The sequence below is a fragment of the Helicoverpa zea genome, chromosome 20, assembly GCF_022581195.2.
Source record: "Helicoverpa zea isolate HzStark_Cry1AcR chromosome 20, ilHelZeax1.1, whole genome shotgun sequence".
In the NCBI taxonomy this organism is placed as follows: Eukaryota; Metazoa; Arthropoda; class Insecta; order Lepidoptera; family Noctuidae; genus Helicoverpa; species Helicoverpa zea.
This window is the reverse complement of record NC_061471.1, coordinates 3,023,623-3,048,829: the sequence shown is the minus strand read 5'-3', so window position 1 is coordinate 3,048,829 and position 25,207 is coordinate 3,023,623. Positions and strand designations below refer to the sequence as shown.

Genomic DNA, 25,207 nt, shown 5'->3' with positions numbered 1-25,207 from the left:
CACAAATTACCTTAAATTACATCTTTACTTTTTAATCATCGGAAATAGACTAACTAGTCTATAGCAGACATAGTACTTAGTACATAATTCAGTGGTCAATGCAATCAATTTGACAGTCATAAAGTACATAGTAAAGTACTAATTTATTGCTTCCGAATGCGTAGTGTATCATAAGCTAAGGTTTGTTGTTTGTTGTAAAGGCAGGATGCATAGCATCTCGTTCAAGTTCATGGCCACAAAATAAAAATGTAAGGATCACTTGCTGTTGACTGAGACTGTTAGAAACATAAAACTAAGTTTTGGTCGTTCGAAAGTGAACTGGGTCGTCGACCCTTTGGATAGAAAATAATAGCACAGCGAAAGTACGGATAAATATAGGACACACGCTATAACTATGACCTAGTGATATGTCAAAAACAAAAGCTATGTTGATAATGTCAGGGCAAAAGAGCGTAAAAAAATGTTGATAAGAAATGTTCTTCAAATAGGTTCTAAGACTTTTGAAGAAAACGCTGTAAAATTTTGACGATTGACCAAGAATTATCTTAAGGGTGTGTGTTTTGTTTTATACGAGTGTGAGTTTTGTTGTATTCTCATCTATAAAATTCTTTAACAGAGAAAAACTATAGAATGTTCTGCGTCTTTAAGTCCTAGGGAAATAAAGCTGCGAAAGATTGCTCCAGTTCTAGTTCTAGGTCTTGGTTTGTTGGGTCTAACGCAACCACCCTTAATTATACATTACTTTTTGCATCACCAAAAATAATAGGAAAACAACTTTTAAACTGAAACATGTGTAGGTGAACAACACCTGAAAGGTGCAGCATTCCAAATTTTGAAGAGGGTATTTTTTTCTTCGGAAAAAAAATCTATCAGGTTTGAGAGGCATGCTTATAAGATGCATGCAACATGCAAACATTAAATGTAAGCTGTTTCTCCTCGTCAAGGCAAATCAATAAATACAAACAGGTATACAACCAAGTCATATTTTCTTTGTTATATGAAATAATGAGGTTCTCTAAAAATATCTTCAGCTTTCTAATGGTTTCACCATTATTAAATTCCGACACCGAATTTTTAAATTCGGTTCAGTAGTTTTTGAGTTTTTTCATTACGAACAAACAAACAAATTTTTCCTCTTTATAACATTTATAGATTTGGTCAAGTTCTATCACCTTGCTCGTAATAAAAGCAGTCGTAACCTAAAAAGTTTTTGTCACATTCGAAGCGCATAGAAACAACGCGAGTAAAAGATGTTAACGTTACTGGTGCGCTGTTAAAAACCAGTTCTACAAAACAGCGATTAGTAAAAACGTTAAAGGCGAGTGAGACGCTATGTAGATCCGAATATATTATGTTGTGTTGCGCGACTTACTAAAGAATAGATAAGAACCGTTATTCGGGACCGTCACCAGTTTCTCTGTAATGAGTTTATCGCTGTATCCTAAATGCAAAAACTTTGCGAGGCAAATAATGTTTGTAACACGTATTGTTAGAAATGTTCCAATGAATATTACATAACACCTATGTTTGGACCCGAAACCAATGGACATGTGTTGATTCAACTACCATTTTATTATGATTTATTTATAGAATCCACGGGATGTCTGATGAATTGTTTTTTCAACTAACTCTGGTTTTTGGAATCCCAATGAGCTAGTAGACTGAATAAAAATGACCGTTACCTCTTATTTTTGATACACATACTAGTTTCTGTATTTTAAGTAGGTTTACTATATTTGTATCGTGTCATCAAGTTTGATCTTGATAAATGAAAATTGTAGCATCTCTTCATTAGCCAAATTGAAAAAAAAAAAACGATTTTAATGCTTGAAAAGGTCTATATGCTGAGTGAAGGCGTGGGCCAGATGCTTCATGATTGGTCGCGTTGGTGCCGCTTTTTAGATACTGTACTTGGGATTGGGTATAATAGCACGTGTAGTCAAATCCCGGATGCCATCGAGATAAGAATATCGACTGAACAAACATGGGCTAGCGTCTAAATATAGGTACTTATTAAAAAATGTCTCGCAATCTTCAAATCGCTCGTATGCCGTAGGTTCAAATAGGTTATGATAGCTACTTGAATTAATTTTTATTATTGAAATCAAAAACAAAAAAAATATATATATTAAGATTCAAACTTAAGACCGACAGGGTAGCCCTAGATGGCGACATAACCAGTATGTACAGTGTAATATTCTGACCAAATCGCAATAAAGCATTTGAAAGACTTCTCTACAATTCCTGGTTATTGTAGCAACAGGTTACTAGTTGGTTCGTATTAGTTATTCGGCTTCATGCGACCCGCAAAGTTTAATATTTACAAATAAAATCGTGAGTTGCTTTGACTACATCATCAATCTTGATTCTTGGTAGACTTGCAGTCGGACGAGAGATCACTTGGATCGATTGGCTAGTGTTTGCAGATATAACCCAAATGTTAGGGATAATTTACATGCAAACTAGTTTAAGTAAGGCGTCAGTGCAAGTGGACCTATTACTGAATTGCACAACAATATAAGTACGTTGATCTGCGCGGGCGCAGCGTTGTTGCAACTGCAACGTCATTTACTCGTAGTAGACTTCATGCCATAGTACGGTACGTAAGAGCAACAAGTTGATAGTATTGCAATTCATATATTCGTTTATCATTTACTTTCAAGCTTAATTGAAGCAACTGCATTTATTCTGCTGGGAACCTTGGTTCAATAAGGTTTAAGGAAGATTTTACCCTTTTCATAAAATGTATTTAACTTTAAGTCTAACTTTGTGAAGCGTAATGCAGACACATTGAACTGTGTCAATTTTCATCAATGATCACGCTTGACGCGGTCGGCGTTGGGCTTGCAGTGGTAATGTGGTAAGAGTGTAATGAGAGGGTCGGTCGGTCCTGTGTGGCGCCGCGCGGTGTGGAGTGCGGCTGGCCGGTGCGGGGCGGGAGGGCGTGCGGAAGGAATGCGTCGTTTTCGCATCGGGAGAAACGAATGCGTTTAAGCGTCGCGGGTATACAATGGCGGCGTGACGAGATCCGGTTCGCGGGCAGCGCGGGGGCAGGGGGCGGGGGCTCTAATCGATAGCCGGCGAGCGACGGCCGGGCGACTGCGGCGCATAGGTGACAGCTCGGGCCCAATCAAATTACCGGCCGTGGAGGAGAACTGCAGTGCCACGCACGCCGGAGAAACACGCCGCCTCCGCCACCACCCGTGCCGACCCCGCGTTCCGCCGCCGAAACTGCACCGACGAGCTCCTATTGTCCGATACACCACCACCTCACATACGTTCGCCTATGCAACACATTGACGGATAGTCGTCACTTATCACGCCGCCCGATACGCGAGACCCACCCCCCTAAACCCCCCACTTTGTACGGCTGCAATTTATACACGAGCTAGGTAAAATAAGCCATGTGTGAGTTAAGGTACTACATATTACGAAATAACAACTTTAGCATAATGTTGTAGGTGCCTAATTAATTATCCCAAAAGTTCGCATTGGAGTACTACTACTACTCAATCAAATAAAAAATGGTACACAAAGGTATTCATGTTACCTATGTCGTGAGTTTTTACACTAGCCCCTAGAATAAATATTGAGACATTACAATCAACTATGAGTATAATACAACCAAAAATATAAGAGAGTAGCTTTTTAGGTCGAGAGACTACTCTAGCTAGACAAAGTGGGTCAAGTTCCTTACTAGAAATACTATTCTAAGCAGCGTTCAAGATACAAAAAAATATATTGCATATAATAAACTGTTTAATGATGTTACAGTCTGCGCAGATTCGACAGCGTTCCTGCATCAAATACATCAACGGATGTAACGTAAACGACACATCTACGAGTTCCTCGACTGAGGATTGGTGTACGCGCATCTAATTATAGGTTATTCCACCCGCGTACCACACAACAGATCCACGTTGTACCATTAACGACCTGTGCACGAATGTCTACCCTGTACCTACACATAGGCAACGCTTCATATACCACATACGCGGCCGGTGTATACAGAGAAATGTGATGTAACCCGTCACGCATACTGAACTCTGGTCGGTCGCGGAGGTGCTGCACACTCGAAAGACATAAAATGGCAGTAAAGGAAATAGTTAGCGACGTCGCTTAGTAAAAACGAAACTTGACATTGAAAAGGAAATTAAATCAAAACGCAACATAAAAAGATAACGACGCCGTAAAGTTTCCACTGATCGATCGACCCATGTCGGACTCGTTGAAGCTTATTTCGATGAAGACTGAAATAAATGTCGCTTTTATAGGTAGGTAATGAAGTGGCCGCCGCAATTAAATCGATGACATCATAGCCTCGATGCGTGGCGTGATGGGAAATAAAAGCACAATTCAATCAACGGGACGGCAAAACGTTGGCCCAATGTATGAAGCTATTATACATGCCATTAAACAAGGACTCTATTATTTAGAGCACGTCCTATCATACTTAAATATGCAACTTTAATTAAGGTTTGTTATGAAGAATTGAATAATCAATACACGTGTACTTTCTGCATAAGAATAGCCTTAAACGGCCGTGGGACAACAAGTAGCACGACTATAATTTTAAAACTATCTTGAAGCAATATTCAAAGCACTATCCTGCAGGGACACGACGTCAATGGGCGTATAAAAGCAAAACTAGATTCGGAGAGGTTGTCTCCATGACATACTTTCGTTATAATCAAGAGGGTCAAAGGGTCAACAGTTCAAAAATCTTGATTCCCCGTTTTATCCTGAATGTGCGCTATCCCTAACTTTCTACTTCACAAAATAGGAACAAGATTTCGCATCCATCCAGAAGTTTGTAACAAAAATCTACAGTACATCGTTTGACCGTGACATTGTTGCCAGGTTACAGCTGGAAACACAAGTTTGACTCACCTAGCGCAGGGTCGAGGACTGCTTGTGCCGCTTGCTCCTCGCCTACCGGCGTCTTAAGGCATATTTTCTTGAGTTTCATCGCGATTGGTGAGTCTTCTGACTGGGCCACTGTAAAAGCAAACAAAAAGTTAGCATATCGTTTACTGCGCTGTTTTAAATAGGCGTAAACTACATTCGGTCAAAATGATAAAGATGTATTTTTAAAACATCTAAACACATGGACACCTGTTGACCAGCTTATTTTTTCGTTAACATTAAAAATACATTCTCAATCTAAGGGCGCTTTTGTATTGCCTTGTGTGTTCCTTTTAGTATATACGAAGCAGACGTGGACGATGCCTTACCACATTGCATCTATCAGCGATATCGCGCAAGAGCGCCTGCCTGGTCACAACGCAAACAACTTCACGAGAGGACGAAGCCGCGAATTTCCAACATATACAAGGCAGCTAGACTTGTCTTCCAATCTATACGCGAATAGAACGCACAAGCATGCAAATACTCTTGTATACTCCGTAGTCCTGTTTGGTTATATAAAGAAACACAAGCATTTCCTGTACGAAAACGGGACAGGTTAATAGAGGAAACGCCAAAAAATAAGGTGTTCGTTTTGAAACACAGCAATGATTGAAAGCTGCAAAGCACTGTGGTCATCCTATGACCAGTTTCTGCTAACTCTGCTTTCTTTGTTTTCAGTCCTATACAACACTGAAAACCATCCAAACGTTTTTTGATGCCACATTGCTACAAGGTAAATGTTATATAGCTCTTAAGGAAATCTTCATAGTATATTCCGAAATTCATTAGTCCGAAGTTGACGACGTATGTATAGAAAGCGAAGTTAAAATAGCGAAGAATTAGTTTATGACCATTTTTGGGCTCATCCGTCTAGGCGTCTGTTGGTTACAGAAAGTTGAAAAATTACTACACTAGATCCTCCTGGTTCCAAAAATCTTTTCGGAGCATTTAGAACCCAGTTCATTAGTTGCACTAATTGCAACCAGAGGCCACCGGGTTACGCTGTCCGACAAACAAAACAAGCATTTACATTTTCATACATTTGATATGATAACAAGTTAAGATTTCAAGCATGGGTTGAGATGCTTTTTATAGGAGTTAATAAGTATTGCAAAAAGAGCTTTGTTAGCCAATACATTGAGAATTATCTATATCAAAAAATATTCTCTGATTTAGGACGTACGATAGACCTCATCAGAATGTACGTAAGGTAGTAGTAGTCAGAGGAACCGACTATTATAAAAATTCTATAATACACCGACTAATACTGCTAATGCTCTATCACACTTTGATAATGAATTAGCTTACTTTTTGACTAGACAAACTTTTTGTTCATTTACATTATAATACAGAAGTGCGTCAATTCGCTTTAGAATATTTAAACATTTTGACATTGATCAGATTATAAGAACGGGTATTGATAGTATTCTTCAATCGAATACAAAACTCGTTTTGGAACTCATATAAGTTGTTTCATGTATACTGGTTAAATTAAAATTTCCAATACTAATTTTTGAAGTGAAAGTTGTAAGTTGGTTTAATTGCTTATTCAAGCGTACAGAAAGTATGAGAGCTCATAAAAGTTTAATGTATAATAAGGTGAAAAAGGGTGTATGTACATAATGGTGTAATAAGAGTGTATAGTTAGAATGTGTACCAGTGTGCCAGGGCTTGTCTGCGACCTTGACGGCCTGAGCGTCGGCCACCGGAGACCGGGACGCCGCGGTCGTCGAGGGCGCGACTCGAGATCCCGGGTAAAGGTGCGCGTACACTGTTTACCACTTTAATATTGCCGCGACCTACGACAACTATCACGCTATAAATGGACCCTGTTTTCAATATTAACTATCATATTTTGACGTATTATCTGACGGTTATAACTTTCATTTCTCTAGTAGGAAGATGATTTTTTTGTTAACTCTTATTGAGGTTAAGAATTCAGTCAAGATTTAAATCGCATATTTTATGGTGAGCATTAACTTAATAGCTAATGAAGGTCAATGATTTGCTAAAATGCTGTTTCAAATAAAAAACTACTTTTTCGAAATTGGTCATCTCTGGTCTGCAACCATTCAAATGACCAGTTTGAGGCGGTTTAGTGAACTGACAAGGTGGTCGGGTGTAAAGCGTCTCGTTGATTCGCGATTCACGTCATGCGATGACGTGGTGGGCAGTGTAGAGGCGTCACACACGTCGTGCGGCGCGATGTCGCTAGTGTGTCGTGGTTACGGCGGGGCAGGTGCAAGCGAGGCTGCACGCTGCGCCGCGCGGAGGCTGCGCCCACCCTTACCACCCCGCGTCACCCTCATGCTCCACCCGTAACCCTCCCGCGCACGCCATCTTAACAAATCGATAGGATATGACTGTTCTCCACTTCGCGGGTGCGACTTTTGGGCGCGGACTGAATGACCCCTCTTGATTGCGTAACGCAAAGCGTGTGAACAATAGAATCGGGCGAGATTTTGACAGCGAAATGTAGCGATATTTAAAACAAACCCAACTCCGCGAACAAAGAGGAAAACCTAAGTATCATAGTCGTACAAACAGTCCGAGGGTTTACGCCCGAACAAATGTTGGTTTAACACCTTCAACAGGATTCTTTATAAACCGCTATTGAAAGTAATAGCTATACACAAACACAATCATTTTATATTCAATAAGTTCCAAGGTAGATTACGACAATGCCCTTACATGGAGAATTTGTAATCCAACTATAGCTAGTAGATGAATAAACTTTTATAAAAAGCAGCAATTAATAAAGATAATAATAATGAAGCTACGGATGGTTGCTGGCAGTGGTAGGGAGCAGTTTGCAGAGCGTCTCGAGGTTTACGAGGGCGTTATTACCGCATCATTTAACCAATATGGCCAATACGGGTAAACAGTTGCAGTACACTAGGCAGTAGACGGAGCTTTATTGTGTTACAATATTGGTACACCTCGATTTACACTATTGGAGCATAATGGTCTTCGCGTTCTGTTTATACTTAGTAGACCTAACTAAGTTGATACGGGTTTTTAAGTTGACGAAATAAAGTTTTGATTCATATCACGAGTTACGTAGGCTATATTTTATCCATGTACGCAGATATAACCGCGAGAAACAGCTAGTGGACCATGTTTTTGTTTGTAGCACGAGCATGTTTTTTAAGTGGCTGTCTACGGTACTGTTTGTACTTCATGGCTAGCTATTTTTTTATTCTTTTTAATAATGCAATGTTAAACATAATCAATATTAGAATCAAATAAGTGATTCAGCGGGGGATCAGGTGTTATTTTTATAAAACAAAATGTATTATTACAGACTAACATCTAGATCACCCCTTCATTTAAATTAGCTCACAGTCGGTGGTCTCAAACCTACGCAGTTTAAGTTTGATGGGAGGAAAACACCAAACCAACTATAAATAGCAAATATTTACTTAAAATTAGGCCGAGGAGAGAACTAACCAGAACACGGACAATTAATTCGTATTGATGAAATGTAAACAAACATTATGTCATAACCCCAATAAGAAAACTGTGCAGAAGGAATGGGACCAAAGAGACGAAGGATGAATTGTCTGAAAGACGATGTGGCTGGAAAGAATGTTACTGGTAAGATGACATCAGACAGAAAAGTATTGAAGAAGACATGCTGCGCCGACACAAAAAAAGAAGAGATAAACGACGGATGGTGATAAACCACACAAAGATAACACGCTTTCTGAAGCTGGAAGAATATTTAAAGAAAAGTTGGATTTCAAATGCCATCCTGTGTTTCGTTCACTAGGCGTTCTATACAGGTATTGTTGCGATTCATACATACTCTCAAAATCGTTTTTGGTGGCACCTTTTTCATCAGCAAACAGAATTAATTCAATGAGAAGGTAATCCCAACCGTCCTATAACCCAAGCGGGAATGGGAGTAAACCGCGGGCCGCTCCCGCCATCTCTACTTAAATATTCACGCCCTCTAATGACACGATGTCGGCTCACTTTAACAAGGTTCTAGGTAGCCAACTAAGCGTGCACACTTGGAACCTTACCAACCTAAGCAATACGGAACAAAGAAGTTAAGAAAACTTTTACCGAAAGTGATCCAGTTCGGAATGAAAGAAATTGGCTTCAGTGGGGGATGCAAAGGGTACACCGTAGGTACATCAGATATACTGCTGGCATTTCATTCACACCGTTTCCGATCGATAGTGGTCTTTGCTTTCTACTGTGCCTAATAATGAGTGCGTAACACGAAATATATTTTCCTGATTTGATCGAAAGAGTATTTTTTGTGTATTTTTATACAACAAAACGTTTGATATAGATACACGTAAGTTCGGACAATCACGTAGAAAAACTCTACATATGCTAAGGAAGATAAGATTCAATAATTAATGGTTCAGTAATAGCAGTCGAAAATATAGTTACGATTGTTTGATCGTAGCGGTTTCCGTTTATTATAAAACGCATTCAAAAATAAATAGTTAGATAGCCCATTTATCGAGGAAGGCTATAGGTTACTTTTTATCCGGGTTCGTGCAGAGGTTCCCACGGGATGCGGGTGAAACCGCTGGCAGAAGCTAGTGTTACATACTTCAGTATGTAGTTGAATTAAACCATAGTTTTTATATCGTAACAAAATCTTGCAAAAAACTATTGCAGCTGTAGGTAGAACCTCGGGTGATTTATTGAACGTGATGAATATTAAGTCATGAGCAGCAAGTAATTATGGAAAACAAATCAAAACGATAGCTAAGAGATCGCTATTTTTCAAATGGCCAAAGTCACTGGGATTGCACATTGAAATATAGCGGATACAGTTATGAGTGACAAAGTATGCGAACAAACCGAGTAAATTGTTCTAATGATAATACATATTCATTGCCGCGTCGACTTCTCAGACTTAACGGTTTCCAACTCGGTGACCTACGGTGTCCCGTGTTAAGTATCCACAAATTAAGTGCACAATAATGATTACAAAGTCATGTGGCCTCAATTTTAGGTTTAGTGATGAAGTGTCATTTGTCTTATTCAGGAAAAAAGAGCTCTCCGTGGCAAGTATGGATATTGTTTGAAAGTGTGATGTACGTAGTTGATGTCAACAGGTTAAAAGGTGTAAAGAATATGACTGGAGACCAAACCTCAGCTTTCACCTTAATATACTAACCTAGTCGATGAAGAACATCAAATAACTTTTGATATTAGTATACTGAAAAAAGTAATAATGTACCTACAGAGATGACCTGTACATGAATTAGTTAGATAAGCAATTTATTTACTGTAACGATCGCGCAGCGAACACTTCTTATTATCATTTCATGACATAAGTGTATGATAACGAGTTGGTATTGTTTCAGGAAGGAAGATATTATAAAGGTGATTGAAATCCTTCAAATCATTGAGTAGGGATAGGCAGAGCTGTTGTAAAAATAACAACAAGCTGCATCCCTCCCAGCTTTCCAATAAAAGTTATTTTACAGTCTTCTCCAGACAGGTTTTAAGTAACCAGGGCCAGTGTTTCATCTTTCGTCGCGTAAGCTGTGTTTATCGTGAAAACGAGACAATAAAACACTTTCAGCAAAATTGGATAATTGATTCGTTTGTACAATTTCAAATTATGCACCATTTACATGCTATAAAATCGCGGTCGCAAAGTTTTAAGCTACTATCAAACAAAGAAACGTGGCCTAGTATCTATTTCAGGGAATAATATAATTAACTAGCACTTTATAAAAATGGCTTGGCGTTAATTGCTTGAGTGTGGCTGGCTACACGGAGAGTGGTATTAACGAGACTAGTCGAGCTGGGAACCAAAACGACATCTTTTCTTGTGTTTGGCGAACACCAACTAACTACTTGATGTCGGCCAATAATTAACTTAAATTTACTGCATTGTTTGAATAGCTGTAATAAGAGTTTTAATGTTATTGTATTAAGAAGATGCTCAAGTTAGATAACAATTTGTGGGCATTTTTACTTATTTTGATGATTTATCTGTACGCCAAATTGTTTTCTAGAGATCCTGAAGTGATGTATCCTCTTTATAATGTTCATCGTGGAGACTCCAGACAACATTATCAGTTCATTGCGTTCAAGCTTCACTTGGACATTCGATTAAACCATGAGCCGCGGAAAGTGACTCACTCAGTAAGATTAAAGTGCCTTATTTGTTTTATGTATAAATTCGTGCAAGTACATAATATCGTGTGTGATACCCACTCGACAAATGGAGCGGCTAACGGCGGCACCTGCAGAGCCTCAAGCACGACCTTGGCTTATACGCAATACTACTTGAACGGTCAGCGATCGACATAGCATAAATATTATGCGGAATCATTAAATAAATGATATGTGGCAAAAAATATACAGCCTAAAGACACGTTTAGAGCGGATTGTTTGTTCTTGTCAAACAAGCGATAGTTTTATGCTCCAAGTTAAGTAATATCAGTGTGTATGTTTGTGATTATTACATCAACTTTCTTATCAGCTAATAAAAAATCTTCTCTACTTGTAGGTGTATCTGTGTCGAATGACGATGTTAGAACTTATCCCACGATGGACAATGTTGTGCATCGTTTCCTACTTTATGAAAAAATCGTAGTATTAAAACTTTTTCTGTCTTTCCTGATAGATAAATGTCCCAACTGTTACGACAAAAAACGCAGTAGGATACGTGTCTGTTAGGTCGCGGTATGTGATGTCACGGCGCCACTACGTGTGCTCGCAGTGAACCAGCAGAGCGACGAAACGGATACTCGCTTCACCTGCTCGCTTCCGCCCGATAATTACAAGAAACGCACTACTAACAAAACATATTATGCGTTATTGTTTTCTCTAAATACTATTGTCGTAAACTTGATACGATTCGTTGGAAAACTGGAGTACGTTGGCGTTGATTAACGTGTGAGAGTCGAGAGCCCCTTAGTTTATGGGACGCAGCGTTGAACAAAATCTCGTTGGTTAACAATGTCAAGTTGTTTGTCCAAATATGGCAGCGTACTGTCTTAAATATTGTCGAGTCTGCGTGGTTTCAATGAGCAAGACGCTAGAGTGTAAACTATGGGATGTTGAAACAATGCGACGGTCTTGTACAAGTGCGGATCGGTCGGATGCGCGGAGGTCATCGACCCCGTGCCCCCCTCCCGCCCGCCGGCCACGGTCTCACTTTCGATGCGCCCGAGGCCTCCATGAGTCCACGTGCCCGTGCGCAGCCACCGACACCGTCGCTGGTGACGTCACCTCCTTCAGGACCACGCGCAACGGTGCAACTTGCCAGAGCGTGAAGCTGTTTGTGCTTTTCATTAGAACACCCATGGGAACCATGCTAACTACGGATTCCACAGTCCTTTCCCTTACTGACATAGTTTAAATTGTACGTAACGTTCAGAGTTTAGTCGGTTTCTATGGAACATTTGCTATATCTATGGTAGCTTCCATGTTGAAAACGATACGGCAACTGGTAGCAGTTTGTATTGTTTTATGACTTTACTTACAAGAACGATTAGTCAACTCAGTGTAGGTACACGTTAGTGACAAATCATAGAACGCTGAACGGTGTTAAGAAAGTGCGAAATATCACGCACTAGTGCAAATGTAAAGGCAAACGAACCTGTTGGCAGCAGGTAGGGATTAGGTAAAGTCGTGTGGTCGGATATTCAGGACAGTGAATCTGTAAACAAGAACTTACGCTCCTAGAAAGTTTCATAAGGGCAAACCATTACTGGTGGCAGTTCATTCAGTAAGGATAAATGTTGACGTCACGTAAGTACACCATGATCATGTAGCAGCTGGTTAATGGTATAATCATAATAATGCTAAATAAGACAAACACTACAACTGCATCATACAAGGATTATGTGAAAGGTGGGCGTAAGCGACATTATGCACACAAATCACAAGTATAAACTGGACATTAGAGGAGTATTATATGCGTAGAACAAATATGTGTTGCGATGAGGAGATTGAAAAAACATCGAGATCAGCATCTGTGACAGCTAGCGATGTTCGATGGTCAGTACGATGTTGTCTTTTCAGTTTATATTTTAGGTATCTACCAACATAATTGTTGATTTCTTTTAATGACATCCCCAAAATTGAACTGTCTACGTCGCGACGAAAAAATATGACAGGTTTGTAACCTTACTTTATCAATAATATTACACCTTCTGAAGTCCATTGACCCCATAAACCCATTATATCGTTAATAAATGAAACGAATGTCGAAATATTTGGTGATAGTTGATAAAATTTATCGCAACATCAACATTTTGCTTAGTAACGAAACAGAAACACTAGCCAGTTTGTTAAAGCCGCGACTACATTACGCCTAGGAGCGGTAAATATAGTGGGTTATCGTTATTTAAAATTCTTTATTTTGGAAAGAAAGAAAGAAAGAAAGAAACATTTATTTGTCGGAATATGGGTACAAATCAGTTGTTAGGTGTAGTTATAAGTTCTAACCATACTCTGCCATGATCAGGCGTACAAATTTTTATTGTTAACACAAAGTGTTTAACTTAAATCTACTCTAACAAGGTGCATAACTATACTCGCTGCTTATACAATTATTATATCACAGTTTTGTCGTTTAAATACTCTTTCACACTATAATAACATTTTTCTAGAAGTAAAATAAATAATTTCCTTTTAAATAGGTTTAGACTATTAACTTCCTTAAAACTATTTGGCAACTTGTTGTAAATGTGTTTAATTAACAAGTAACATCAGATTTAATCATGATTATAGGAGAAATGGCGAGCAATTTCTCAAGATTGGGTGATCAGAAGCTTTCAGGATTTTTTTACACGGTTCGATCATAACTCGCTGTTAATAATGTTTAGTTCCAATATGCGTCATAGTTGTGGTGTATCTTTTGAAACAACAACAAGAATACTGTAGGCCTTTTTATTGGAGACGTGCAGATTTTGACAAGATGAAAAAGTTTTTCCGCTATCACTTATTGCTTAGTCAGGGGTTGAACGAGCAGTCTTAACAATGTTGCAGTAATCGACTCAACTCGTGTAAGCAACTATTACACAATTCGATTACGTAATAGAAAGTTGTGATTCGTTATCAACCAGACGCTTTAAAACATTCTTTTACATGCGTCAGCAAACCAAATATTTCGAGTTTCTAATAACAACTCGCAATTAATTTCTACTGAATAAAAGTTACTACAGTATAAGTGAATTCCTCAATGAAAAAGACTTTACTATATAGAGTATTTTAATCAGGATTGATAATAATGCTATTGAAAGCCTTATGTAAGTTAATTACTAGTATATGTCATTTTTTAATTTAGTTTATTTTATTTTTACTTATAATGTCCTTTAAAAAAAAATCTGTTTATGTCTTAAAAAAAAAAAAAAAAAAAAAAACTATTTAAATTTGCATGCCTTCATGGCAAAATATGGCTGAACTATTGTAATGTATCTGTGTCACCTGTATTGTACCCATATTTGCGAATAAATTTATCTTTATCTTTATCTTTAATTAAGCAGTCTTAAGTCTTCCTCTACGAAATTGGGCGTGTACGAAGCTTTTGATGCTATTTCTCACACACCACTTTGAGATCGGATAGACCGACACCACTTTGAGATGTACCGTCAATCAACCCCAAAAGTCAAACGTTAAATTGTTTTCTGTCAAAAATGCCAGAATGGACTTAACATTCGTAGAGTTCAAAAGTAGTGAAACACTCAATTGACAAAACAGTAGTAGCAACAAGAATTCTTAAAGTTCGGCTCCAAAAGAAGCTTACAGCCACACGGGTCAATCGATGATAAAGTTAAGCAAATTGACATGACGCGTATCTCCGTAACTCATGTATAGTTTGTGACTCTTGACTGTCGTTTCGGGTACTCAAAAGCTTCTGAAATGCAGTCTAAGAATATTATCGGGTAACTGGGTTGAGGATGTCAGACAGGCATACATATTGGTAGTAATATAAGAAGGCACATAAAGAAATAATTATGTAAAGTGGTGTAAAATTGTAATCGAGTTTTATATAAAATGTTATATATTTTAACTAGTTTGACCTGTCCTGAATTCACACGGCTGGCCTTTAACCGTGAAGCATAGCTAATATACAACCCATACATTATGTACGTACCTAGCTACTATTTTATGAACATAAAAAGTATTTCGGACTACGAAATACTTTTTATTGAAAACTTTAATAGCTAGAAAGTATTGAACCAAAATAGGTCCAAAACTTTCTAGTCGGCGCGGTACTAGAAATAGTGGTGAGTACACAAAAAGAACAGACACAATAGGCGGACCTTATAATGTTATGGTGAATTCGTTCGATCTAATTTTTTTAAAGGTATATATGTTATGGACCATGTGATTAATTCGGGCATTATAAATAATGCCCGAGCATTATGAATAATGTCTAGCTTTATCGGGCCACATGATTAATAACTATCTTAACTTCATTATTTATCACATTGCACGGGCATTATTATATTGCTACATGACAGTTGGGCAATTTGATAAAAAAGCTATATTTTACGCGGTGATATTTTCCTTTGACTTTTATTAAGAGAAGATATTAATTATGCCAAATAATAAGTCTATTGCTTAAACTTTAGTTTATTTTGTTTTGTAATAATAAGTAATTTCTATAAAACAAAGACTTGTTGTAATTTTTTTTTTTTTTATAATATTTTTTGTTATATTTTTAATATGACTTTCCTTAACTTTTAAATGCAAAAACTAGTACATTTTTAAGGCAGAAGTCCTTCATAATTAATCCAAATCATGAGGCTGATTATTTAAGTGGTTTGATATTTCATCATCTCAGGCATGAACGTCCACTGCTGAACATAGGCCTCCCCCTTAGATCTCCACAGATACCTGTTGGAGACGACCTGCATCCACCGTCTTCCGGCGACCTTTATAAGGTCGTCTGTCCACCTCGTTGGTGGACGTCTTACGCTGCGCTTGCTAGTCCATGGTCTCCACTCCAGCACTTTACGACCCCAACGGCCATCATCTGCTCTGCGAGCAATATGGCCTGCCCATTGCCACTTCAACTTGCTAATCCGGTGGGCTATATCGGTGACTTTAGTTCGTCTACGGATCTCCTCATTTCGGATTCGATCACGTAGAGAAACACCGAGCATAGCCCTCTCCATAGCTCGTTGAGCGACTTTGAGCTTTGAGATGAGGCCGATAGTGAGAGACCACGTTTCGGTGTCGTAAGTCATCACTGGTAGCACACATTGGTTGAAGACTTTCGTCTTGAGGCACATACCTCATGTCGGACGAAAAGACATTGCGTAGTTTCCCGAACTCTGTCCAGCCGAGTTGGATTCGGCGGTTGACCTCTTTCTCGAAGTTGGACCTGCCTAATTGGACTACTTGTTCTAGCATAGCGTTTGATACTTAGTTTATTTTAAATTAAATGGCAATAACAATAAAAAAAATTGAAATTAAATATGTTTGTACTACTTTGCCCAAAAGGTCACGGGCAATATGTATAGTGCCCGGTCAATTTGATTATTTAAATAATTATTATCAAATTGCACTCTCATATTGGGCATTTTTCATAATGACCGGGCATTATGTATACTGCCCAATTTATTACTTGGTCCATAACATATAAACTCTGTTTTCCGTACGTCAAAAATGTATATGTGTGCAATAAATTAAAAATACTATGGAGGACTCTTCTTCAACTCTCTCGGCTCCATCATCAGTACAGCTTTAAATCTCCCCGAGTTATCAGGCAAACACCAGAGTGTAATTACCCAATTTTTCCAAAGTTGCAGTCAACTTTTTAGATTTTCGGATTATCAGATCCTCAACCTGGTGACAGTGGGACTGTTTGGGAAGTGTACATTACGAAGCCATGCGCGAACAAACATGAACACAGCATACAAATATCCGATTTGAGAATCTCTTCAGTTTTGGGAATTTGGTTAAAATTAAAATATTAACTGTTGTGCGAGTATTACATTAGACGCGGTATAATTCTTTTATCGATTAAGCAAGCAGGTATCCATTACGTATTACGTATATTTGAATAAGTAGTGAGTTGGCAGTGAGCAGGCCGCGTAACGGTGTCTAGTATCGAAGTCGTCGGCGAGGGTCATCGGCGCGTGGCGACAATTAAAACCGGGATAAGTGTTGCGTGTACCTGCGAGATGAGGGCGCCACGGTCGATACGAGGGGGCACCACCCGCGGGGAGGGGCCATTCGGTTAAGGAGTTTAGAATACGAGTCACGGAGTATTGATGTCTCCCGTGTTATTTTTATTGCCTAAGAGGACAACTATGGAACAATCCCAAGTAGTCCCCAGATCCTCCATAAACTCGATGCTCATCGCAGGAGCGATAGGTGAGAGATGATTGGAAGGTGTATAACGAGCCTTATCTTTGTATTGTTTATCTACATGTAGCCTTTTTCCAGTCGAGTTTACTTCAGTTTCTATAAATGTTTCACGAAAACTGCAATTTTCAGGTGATGCTAGGTATTTCAATCCGTATACGGAATAATAGATTTCCATTACGTCGTGTGAAAAAATAAACATCTTTTCAGCAATTTCAACATCTGCGTCACAAGACGTGTGGGTGTTGAGGCGGCAGACAGAGTGTGCTGGGGTGGGGCGGGGTGCGGGTGAGCCAACTCTTCATTCCCATTTAGCTACTGAATTGTACAGCGGGAGGAGGCCATGATTATGTTTACTAACCCCGGCCGCCCGCGCCCCCGGTCTACGCGGTCCGAATTAACACACGATCTTTGTCCCAAAACTCGGTCTTTACATAGCCGCCCTGCCGATCGGTGTTGCTATGTGCGAAATTGCGAATGGCGGATATGTAAGCACTCTGTTTATCCGTTCGATTGTTCGAGAACCAAATACAGTATAACACTCGCTCTACCTCAAAATGACTTGCATTGTACACAAAGCAACTAAAAATACACCTAGGTTGTTGCTGCGATGAACAAACGTACATTTAAATGACATATTTTTTGGATACTGAGTTTTTATGATTTACTCTAAATAAACTTATTAGCCTGAACAGAAATTCCACATGATATAATTTATGTATAAATGGAAGGTAGTTTTCAACCAGTTAATCAAAGCGCGTGCCCACAAGGCGGCGCGGCTCGGCCAGACAGCTACCACAAGTGTTTTATGACGAGTGAAACAAAAAATGTGGGTTCACTCACTGTATGATGTAACGAAGATTTTTTTTATTTAAAGTTATTATAGGCCCCTCTTTTTACATCAGTTGATACAATAATATACAAATTCTGAAACTTCTGTGTAGATTTCAGCAGAGCAGAAAATTCGCCCGATGTCTAACGGAAAACCCCGGGCGTGGCTTCAGGGTTAACAAAATAATACGTGATTAAACTCATTAACATTGGTTGACCTGCATGAACAATTATTTTGTATAAGAAGAATGTGAAAAGTAAAACTACTGCAGCGATGTTGTGGTGTAGAGTTGACCCACTGCTCCTCTTACGCCGGCGTTGGTAATCGTCTAAAAACTCGACCGCGGCGCAGCCAGCCCTCTGACCACCGGTCGCGCCAGTGTAAGTAACCGACAAGCTGAACAATTATTCATTCACTCAATACATATTCATGTTGAATTAAAAGAACTGTGAATTGAATTACCAGAACAAAAGAGTAATTTGCCGAAGACTTACACAGCATGTCGTTATTATAGATTAGCTAATTAATATTATGATGACACCATTTTGATTAATTAATGCTCTTGTTTTAAAGGCAATTTTCAATTTAATAAAAAGACACCATAGTAAATGCATTCATAAATAATAATTGTCAGTTTAGCATTAATTACATGCATCGAGTTTGCTGATTTATGTTATGAAAATGATGCTACGTTCAGACGCGCGCCGCGCAGCCCGGCGGGCTGCCTGGCGGGCAGCGCGGCGTGCAGCCCGTCGCGGGCAGGCGGACATTCAAGCTGTTCACACGCGCGCCGTCGTGTCAGTCAGTGCAAGAATGGCGAGCAGCGAGGATCTCGGTGTTGTTGCTGTCATAGCCTTTGGCTTAACTTATTTTTATTGGAAAAAGAATCAAAATGATGAACGACGTTAACAATTCCGCCATGTTGTAATCTCCGATCGTAGCGACTTTCTTAGAACGTTTAATCGTCACGAAAGCGCAGGAGAGACTGACTGCCCGCGCGCGTGTAAACAGTCGCCGGGCGCCCGCACATTCATCCTTTGAACTTTGCCAAAAAACCGACACTCGCCCGGTTCGCGGCATTCACGGGCACGGGCGCGCTCACGGGCTCGGGCGTACCGTTTACACGCTCGTGAACGTGACTGTGCCCGTTGAATGTCGATTTGAACGCGCGCGTGTGAACGTACCATGAGATATTGAAAATTACCAGAAATGTTTGTTTTTTACTGGAATTTATGAAGTTAGGACTACAGAATGTTGGTTACATTGTGGCCACTACATACCACACGGCTGCAGGGTCATTACCACGCGGCTGGGGGCGCGTTCCTAGCCAAGCTCCCGAGACGTTTACTTAACGCTGTCTTTATGACACCTCCGATTAATTTTACGAGACGCCCTTGATTCTACATCCTAGAGACACAACTGGACCACTTTAACACAGAGTGACTATGAACAGAATAGAAATTATTAAATGAAGGAAGAAGCTATCAATTCGGATTTGGCTATTTTTTGAATAAGATTCGTTAAAACATTTATTGATTTTGATGATTGTTAACCGTCTCTACCCAACTTTATTTAAAGGTTCGCGCAACATGTCTTCTTCCATATTGTGCTATTGCTATCTCACGTCATGTCACAATTACATTATTTCCAGCAATATCGTCTACCGCACAATCCATCCTTTGTTTCTTTGGTGGTTCCCTTGCGGTATATTGTATCACGTTCACGCTCAAGACTCAGTCTACGTTCCAGCACTCTGATCTTGTAATGGGTCATAGTGCATGTTCTGGCCTGCTCTGTATAACCGGCCACAGTCTTTCAGATTTTTCAAATGCTGACCTAGACTAGGAGCTAAGGTAAGGATATTTGGTATATTAACTTATAAGCAGCCATTTATGAATAGATACATACTCATATTATAGTTTTTTTTTTTGTCTTTTACAACCTCCACAAATAAACGTATACTGACTTAGAATGCACCCTAAACTTCTATCTATAATTAATTTATCAGCATATTACAATATTTTGGGCAGTAATACGGCAACTGGCATATACAATTTTAATGTGAGTGATGTCATTAGCGTACCTAATCTTAAATTAGCTTATCTAATCACTTAATCGAAACTATATGTAACTTGATCTGGTTAGCTAAAATATTATAAATATTGAAGAATGAAATTATTGTAACTTTGGTCACAACATGCATTCCCACTACGTGTTGTTTGCTGTGGGGTGAGGTTGAGGCGGGGAGTCGAAGGACATACATTGACCATACAGAAGTAGGTACTCCGGATATGGCCTTCAAAAGAAGGTCAGTAATGTTTGAAACGCTTGAGCCACCTATTTTTTGTACTAAACTTATTGCAGATAAAAAATAAATGAAGACAACCGGACGATGTCCTGAAGTCCTGCACACCAAGTATGTACAAATTCAATGAATATTGTTATTGAATCAATATTTAGATGGTAATATTAAAGATGTTGTCCAAGGACTCGGAGCGCGAGTTACTTCGCGTATCGAGGCAACCGTCCGATCGCGTGAGCCCTTGTTGTTCATGATATTGGTATGGTGAGACGGTGGATCGATTCGAGTGAGTTTACGAGCTCGATCATTATCTCTATCAACATTTCGGAAACGGCTGTGAACGGTTAAATTGTAGACTGGTTTTGACTAAAACACGACACCAAAGTTTTTTTGTAACCCCTTTGTGCACTAAGAGTTGTATCGAGTTATTTTAATGGAACCGTAATTGACTTTTTTATTATTCGTCAGTAGAATGCTGGCATCACATAAAATCTTTTATTGCTTTCGTTGCTGGTTATATGGAGAATTGAAAGGAATTCACCTTATTTAATAGTTGAACCTAAGTTGAACTTGTTCAATCTATTTGCGATTCTATACAGCATGGCAATAAAAGTAACACAAAACAATTCCTCGGCTATTTTTCATCATGTGGATCACTAAAATTTACGTTTCACACAAAATGTTACTTTTTGCATCTACAGAATCGTGCGTGTGTGTTAGACACGGCTAGACGATGTGGAATTGTTGAGATTGGGAGGTTCACCGACACCCGCTGAGTAATCCTTTATAAAGCTCCGGTAGAGGATACTTTATAAATCTATTAATAGAAAAGAATCAAACACGCGTTATTCCGCATGGGTCCACGTGACGCAGACGCCGCAGAATATTATTAACGTACAACTAGTACCTAATACTGCTGTCTTCATCAGTCGATGTGCGTGACTGGTCTATCCCGAAAATCAATATCAAAACAATGTCTTATTATAAAGTTGGACTCCAAGGATATTGTCGTTGTATAAGTAGCCTTGTGTTCGATGTTTATATACATACATGGTACAATGTGCTAATGGATTGAATTTAGTTGTATAAGCTTTAGCAATTTTGGCTTACACAACTTTACCAATTCGGTCAATAGTTTTACAATGATTAATCTTATAGATATTCAATATTTGGCGATAGAAAAACAAATATCAGGAAACTCCAAGTTTGTTTGTTTTCTGTTAAAATGTATCTTGAAGAACTTGTCGAGCCACATCTAAGTTAAACCTTTAGTTATCATCGTGGTTTACAAAATAAATCGAAGCTACTTACTTTGATGCTTATCAGCTAACTGTATAAGAGGATTTGGAAGGTCTCGCCGCCTGTAGAAGCACATGACTTTTGCTTCCACGTTCCCAGACGGCGTCTTGTTCAGCTCCTCTATCCGTCGGATCTGGTACGGAGACGTCGACGACGTCTCGAAATAGACGCAGTCTGCAGACAAACATAATGGACATTGGTTAGGTTGGACTCTAGCTATTACCTGCTTGCGATTATCGAAAGCTATTTTTCGCTACTGAAGTTTATTTGCAACAGACAATAAGGCATATTTAGATAGAAGACACGGTCATAAGAATAAAATTTAAAGCGATATATTGTGTAATTGGAATTATAATTTCAACTATGTGAATGCACACAATGCATTAAGTGTTATCGTAGTCAATAGTTTTGTTCTTTGAATAGAATAGATTAGCATTTTAAATGTCACGTAACATCAATTCATTTCCAAAACGATCGTCGTTCACTGGAACGTTATCGCAGACTCGGAGTACGCTTATGAAACTCCCGGAATAATATTTGATCGTTTTTTCGTAGGCCACAAGTGCCACTTCTAGGTGTGCAGTAGTTGATGCGGAACGGTCGGTAGCTGTTGTACGTACCTGTAATACTTATGTTAGTTGTGCCACATGGACAACTAATGTAAATGGCGCCTTTTTACCGTTAGTCCGTACAACACAACTAAATAACACGCGCGCATAATGACACGCTTGAAACCTTTCATTCCGAACCGTAAGTAAGCGCGTTAGTTTAGGGCGATTAACCTGCTGACAATACCCAAGTATTGCTGCATTAAGAAATAATGCAATTGTGGCGAAGCAGATTTTTGTAGTCCCTAGACAATTTGATATCTGGCTGTTAATTTTAAATAAACTGGAAACCTCATAGTTTCTTACATTTTGTGAGAGGAAATTTTTCTTTGAGTCGGAAGTATGAAAACTCATCCCCGATCAATAATTACCAGAAAATAGATTTCTAGTTGATCTCATATTTCGTATGAAACTTTCCATTCTGGTACGATGGCGAGGTGAACTAAAATTAACTTACGATGAGACGTGAATTCACGTGTAATAGATACGAAAGAGCGCTTTATTTTTTTTATGTATTACCATCATCATTGTGATTTGATACTTCCTGTTTGAGCATTGTGGCACTTAGATGTATTTATAGTTCTTTAACAATGTAATCTAGCTGTTAAGGTTACGCTAGAGCGGTCACTGGAAGGATCTCACTCTATTTTGTTTTGTATCATATTGTGACAGTTGGCAATTTCGATTACATTCCGATAGTTGGGTTTATCTTGTGACGAACGTTTTGTTAGGCATTCAATAAACAGTAAAAGCGGTTTACATAAAATTGATCCCTCTGTAGGATCGACTCGTAAAACACGCGACTGAAGAGTTGCAACCGACCCTGTACCATGAGGAACAACATCAGCGGTTATATCGATAGGTATGCAGTAGCCATACATGACTGCGTACTGGTTTATAGATATACTAGCTTTCCGCCCGCGGCTTCGCCCGCGTGGAATTCGGTTATATTGCGGTATAAATCACAACTATAAGAAAACTTCTCATTCCCACGGAAAAATCTAAGAAGCGCGATGTAACGCTGGATACGATGAGCTACAGGTTAAAGCGCGAGATATCATTGCACTTCTTACGTATCTTAAAAAAAAACAACGTCACCACGTTTTAAAAAGCTATCATTCCACTTCTTACGTATTTTAAAAACACATCGTTACCACGTTTTAAAAACACCCAGCGCCATCTATCGCATACCTCAAGAACTAAATAACTTAACTATATAATACTTATACCAATTATATAGTAATTCGTTGAATTATAGTTATTTCAGGATAAGTACATGTAAAAAAAACAGTTAAGACGATAAAACAAATTGTACGTCATCCCTCGGGAATTCCTCATTTTCGAGGATTCATTATCGTATCATTTAGCTTCTAAATTTATATGTTCATATTCGTTTGCAATATATAAGTAGATGTAAAAAAAAAACAGTTTAGACGATTAAACAAATTGTACATCATCCCTCGGGAATTCCTCATTTTCGGGGATTCATTATCGTATCATTTAGCTTCTAAATTTACATGTTTATATTCGTTTGCAATATATTACCTTGTTTTAAACGACACACAGCGCCATCTACAATCCATCCATCAAGCAAACAATATTTTTGTTTTCCCTCGGGAATATCTATTTTTTTCGGGATAAAAAGTACCCTATTATTTAATCCGGACTTCTAACTTTACGTTTGCAAAATTTCAAAGCAATCGGTTCAGTAGTTACGGCGTGAAAGCGGAACAAACAAACAAACAAACAAACAAACTCACTTTCCGATTTATAATATTAGTAAGGATAGCCAGCCAATATACGAGTGTTACGGATACGTCTATACATATGATATTACAGTTATGTATGTGCGTAAGTTGGGGCATTATGCGGCTGATAGCGATGTTAACGCCCGTTCAGTTTTGCCAAGAAGTGTATTTTTGGAACGTGTCAATAAGTAAGTGTATAGTAAATTTAGCCTGGACACGTCATCAGAAGAGGGCGGAGAATGATTGAATTCTCACTGTTAGATATCGCGTGGCGACTCTTTATTTTGTTTTCTTTTGTTGTTAGATACTTAAATAGGACAGGGGTATTTTAATGAAGAGCATTTCTTAGTTGATAATGATAAGAATACAATAGAGTATAATAAAATGTACATCGTGTAGGATCTAGCAAATAATTTCCACATTATTATCTCTATGTATTACGATCGTGTCCTCTTTTTATGTACTCTTTTGAGAACAATTGTAAATTAACTTTATAATTAAATTATTCTTAGTTTTCTAATTTTGCTGCTTTGAAGTAGTCGTAGCTTCAGAGGCAAACATTAGTTTTGTAATTAAGAATGCTGCTATTTTATTTGTCAAAGGATACGTTATTTGTGTTGAACCTCGCGAGATATTGCACCGATTTGTTTTTTACCGTAAGTTTTCATCTTATTTCAAGAGAATAAATACTGAACAAAGCTTAACATTATCAGCCGCAGTGCACAATACCTACATGATATAATAGGATTTCAGACAAAAAACATGATTTAATTGATTCATTGAACAATTCAGATGTTTTAAGATTTCGTCCAAATTCTTTCGCCCAAACAAGTGAACAAACAATTGAAACAATAAAAAGCATTGAACGCAAAGTTAATTTTTCGACATAATGAAAATGCTGCGATTGTCTATATTGATAAAAGTAATAAATAGTCATAGGTAATAATAAAAATTAAACAGCGAGATTGTTAGAGAAACTAATTTTGAGTGCTATATTTTTTCTATCAATATTTTATCAATTTGACATGCCCTGTTCTCCTAGCTAGAGCAGATCCAGAAGTATTCCTTCCTCGTAGTATAGCTTTTAAAGGAAGTTCTGAATGAGTACTTACAATGGAACCTTAGTTACATACGTTTAGCAAGCTTCAAGATGTAAAATGTTGCGCCGCCTTTTTCTAAAAGTTTCGTTACTTTTCTT

General features: G+C 38.5%; 1 protein-coding gene across 3 annotated transcripts in view; it reads right to left on the bottom strand.

The window, feature by feature from the left end:
- LOC124640113 (metastasis-associated protein MTA3) overlaps positions 1–25,207 on the bottom strand; it is a 53,108-nt gene that overhangs the window by 22,300 nt on the left and 5,601 nt on the right. For all 3 annotated transcript variants that reach the window (XM_047177765.1, XM_047177766.1, XM_047177767.1), the window contains exons 2-3: positions 21,666–21,827; positions 4,891–4,998 (exon numbers count right to left, since the gene is read on the bottom strand). In XM_047177765.1, the coding sequence (XP_047033721.1) occupies positions 4,891–4,998; positions 21,666–21,827 (270 nt within the window). The remainder of the gene's footprint in view (positions 1–4,890; positions 4,999–21,665; positions 21,828–25,207) is intronic.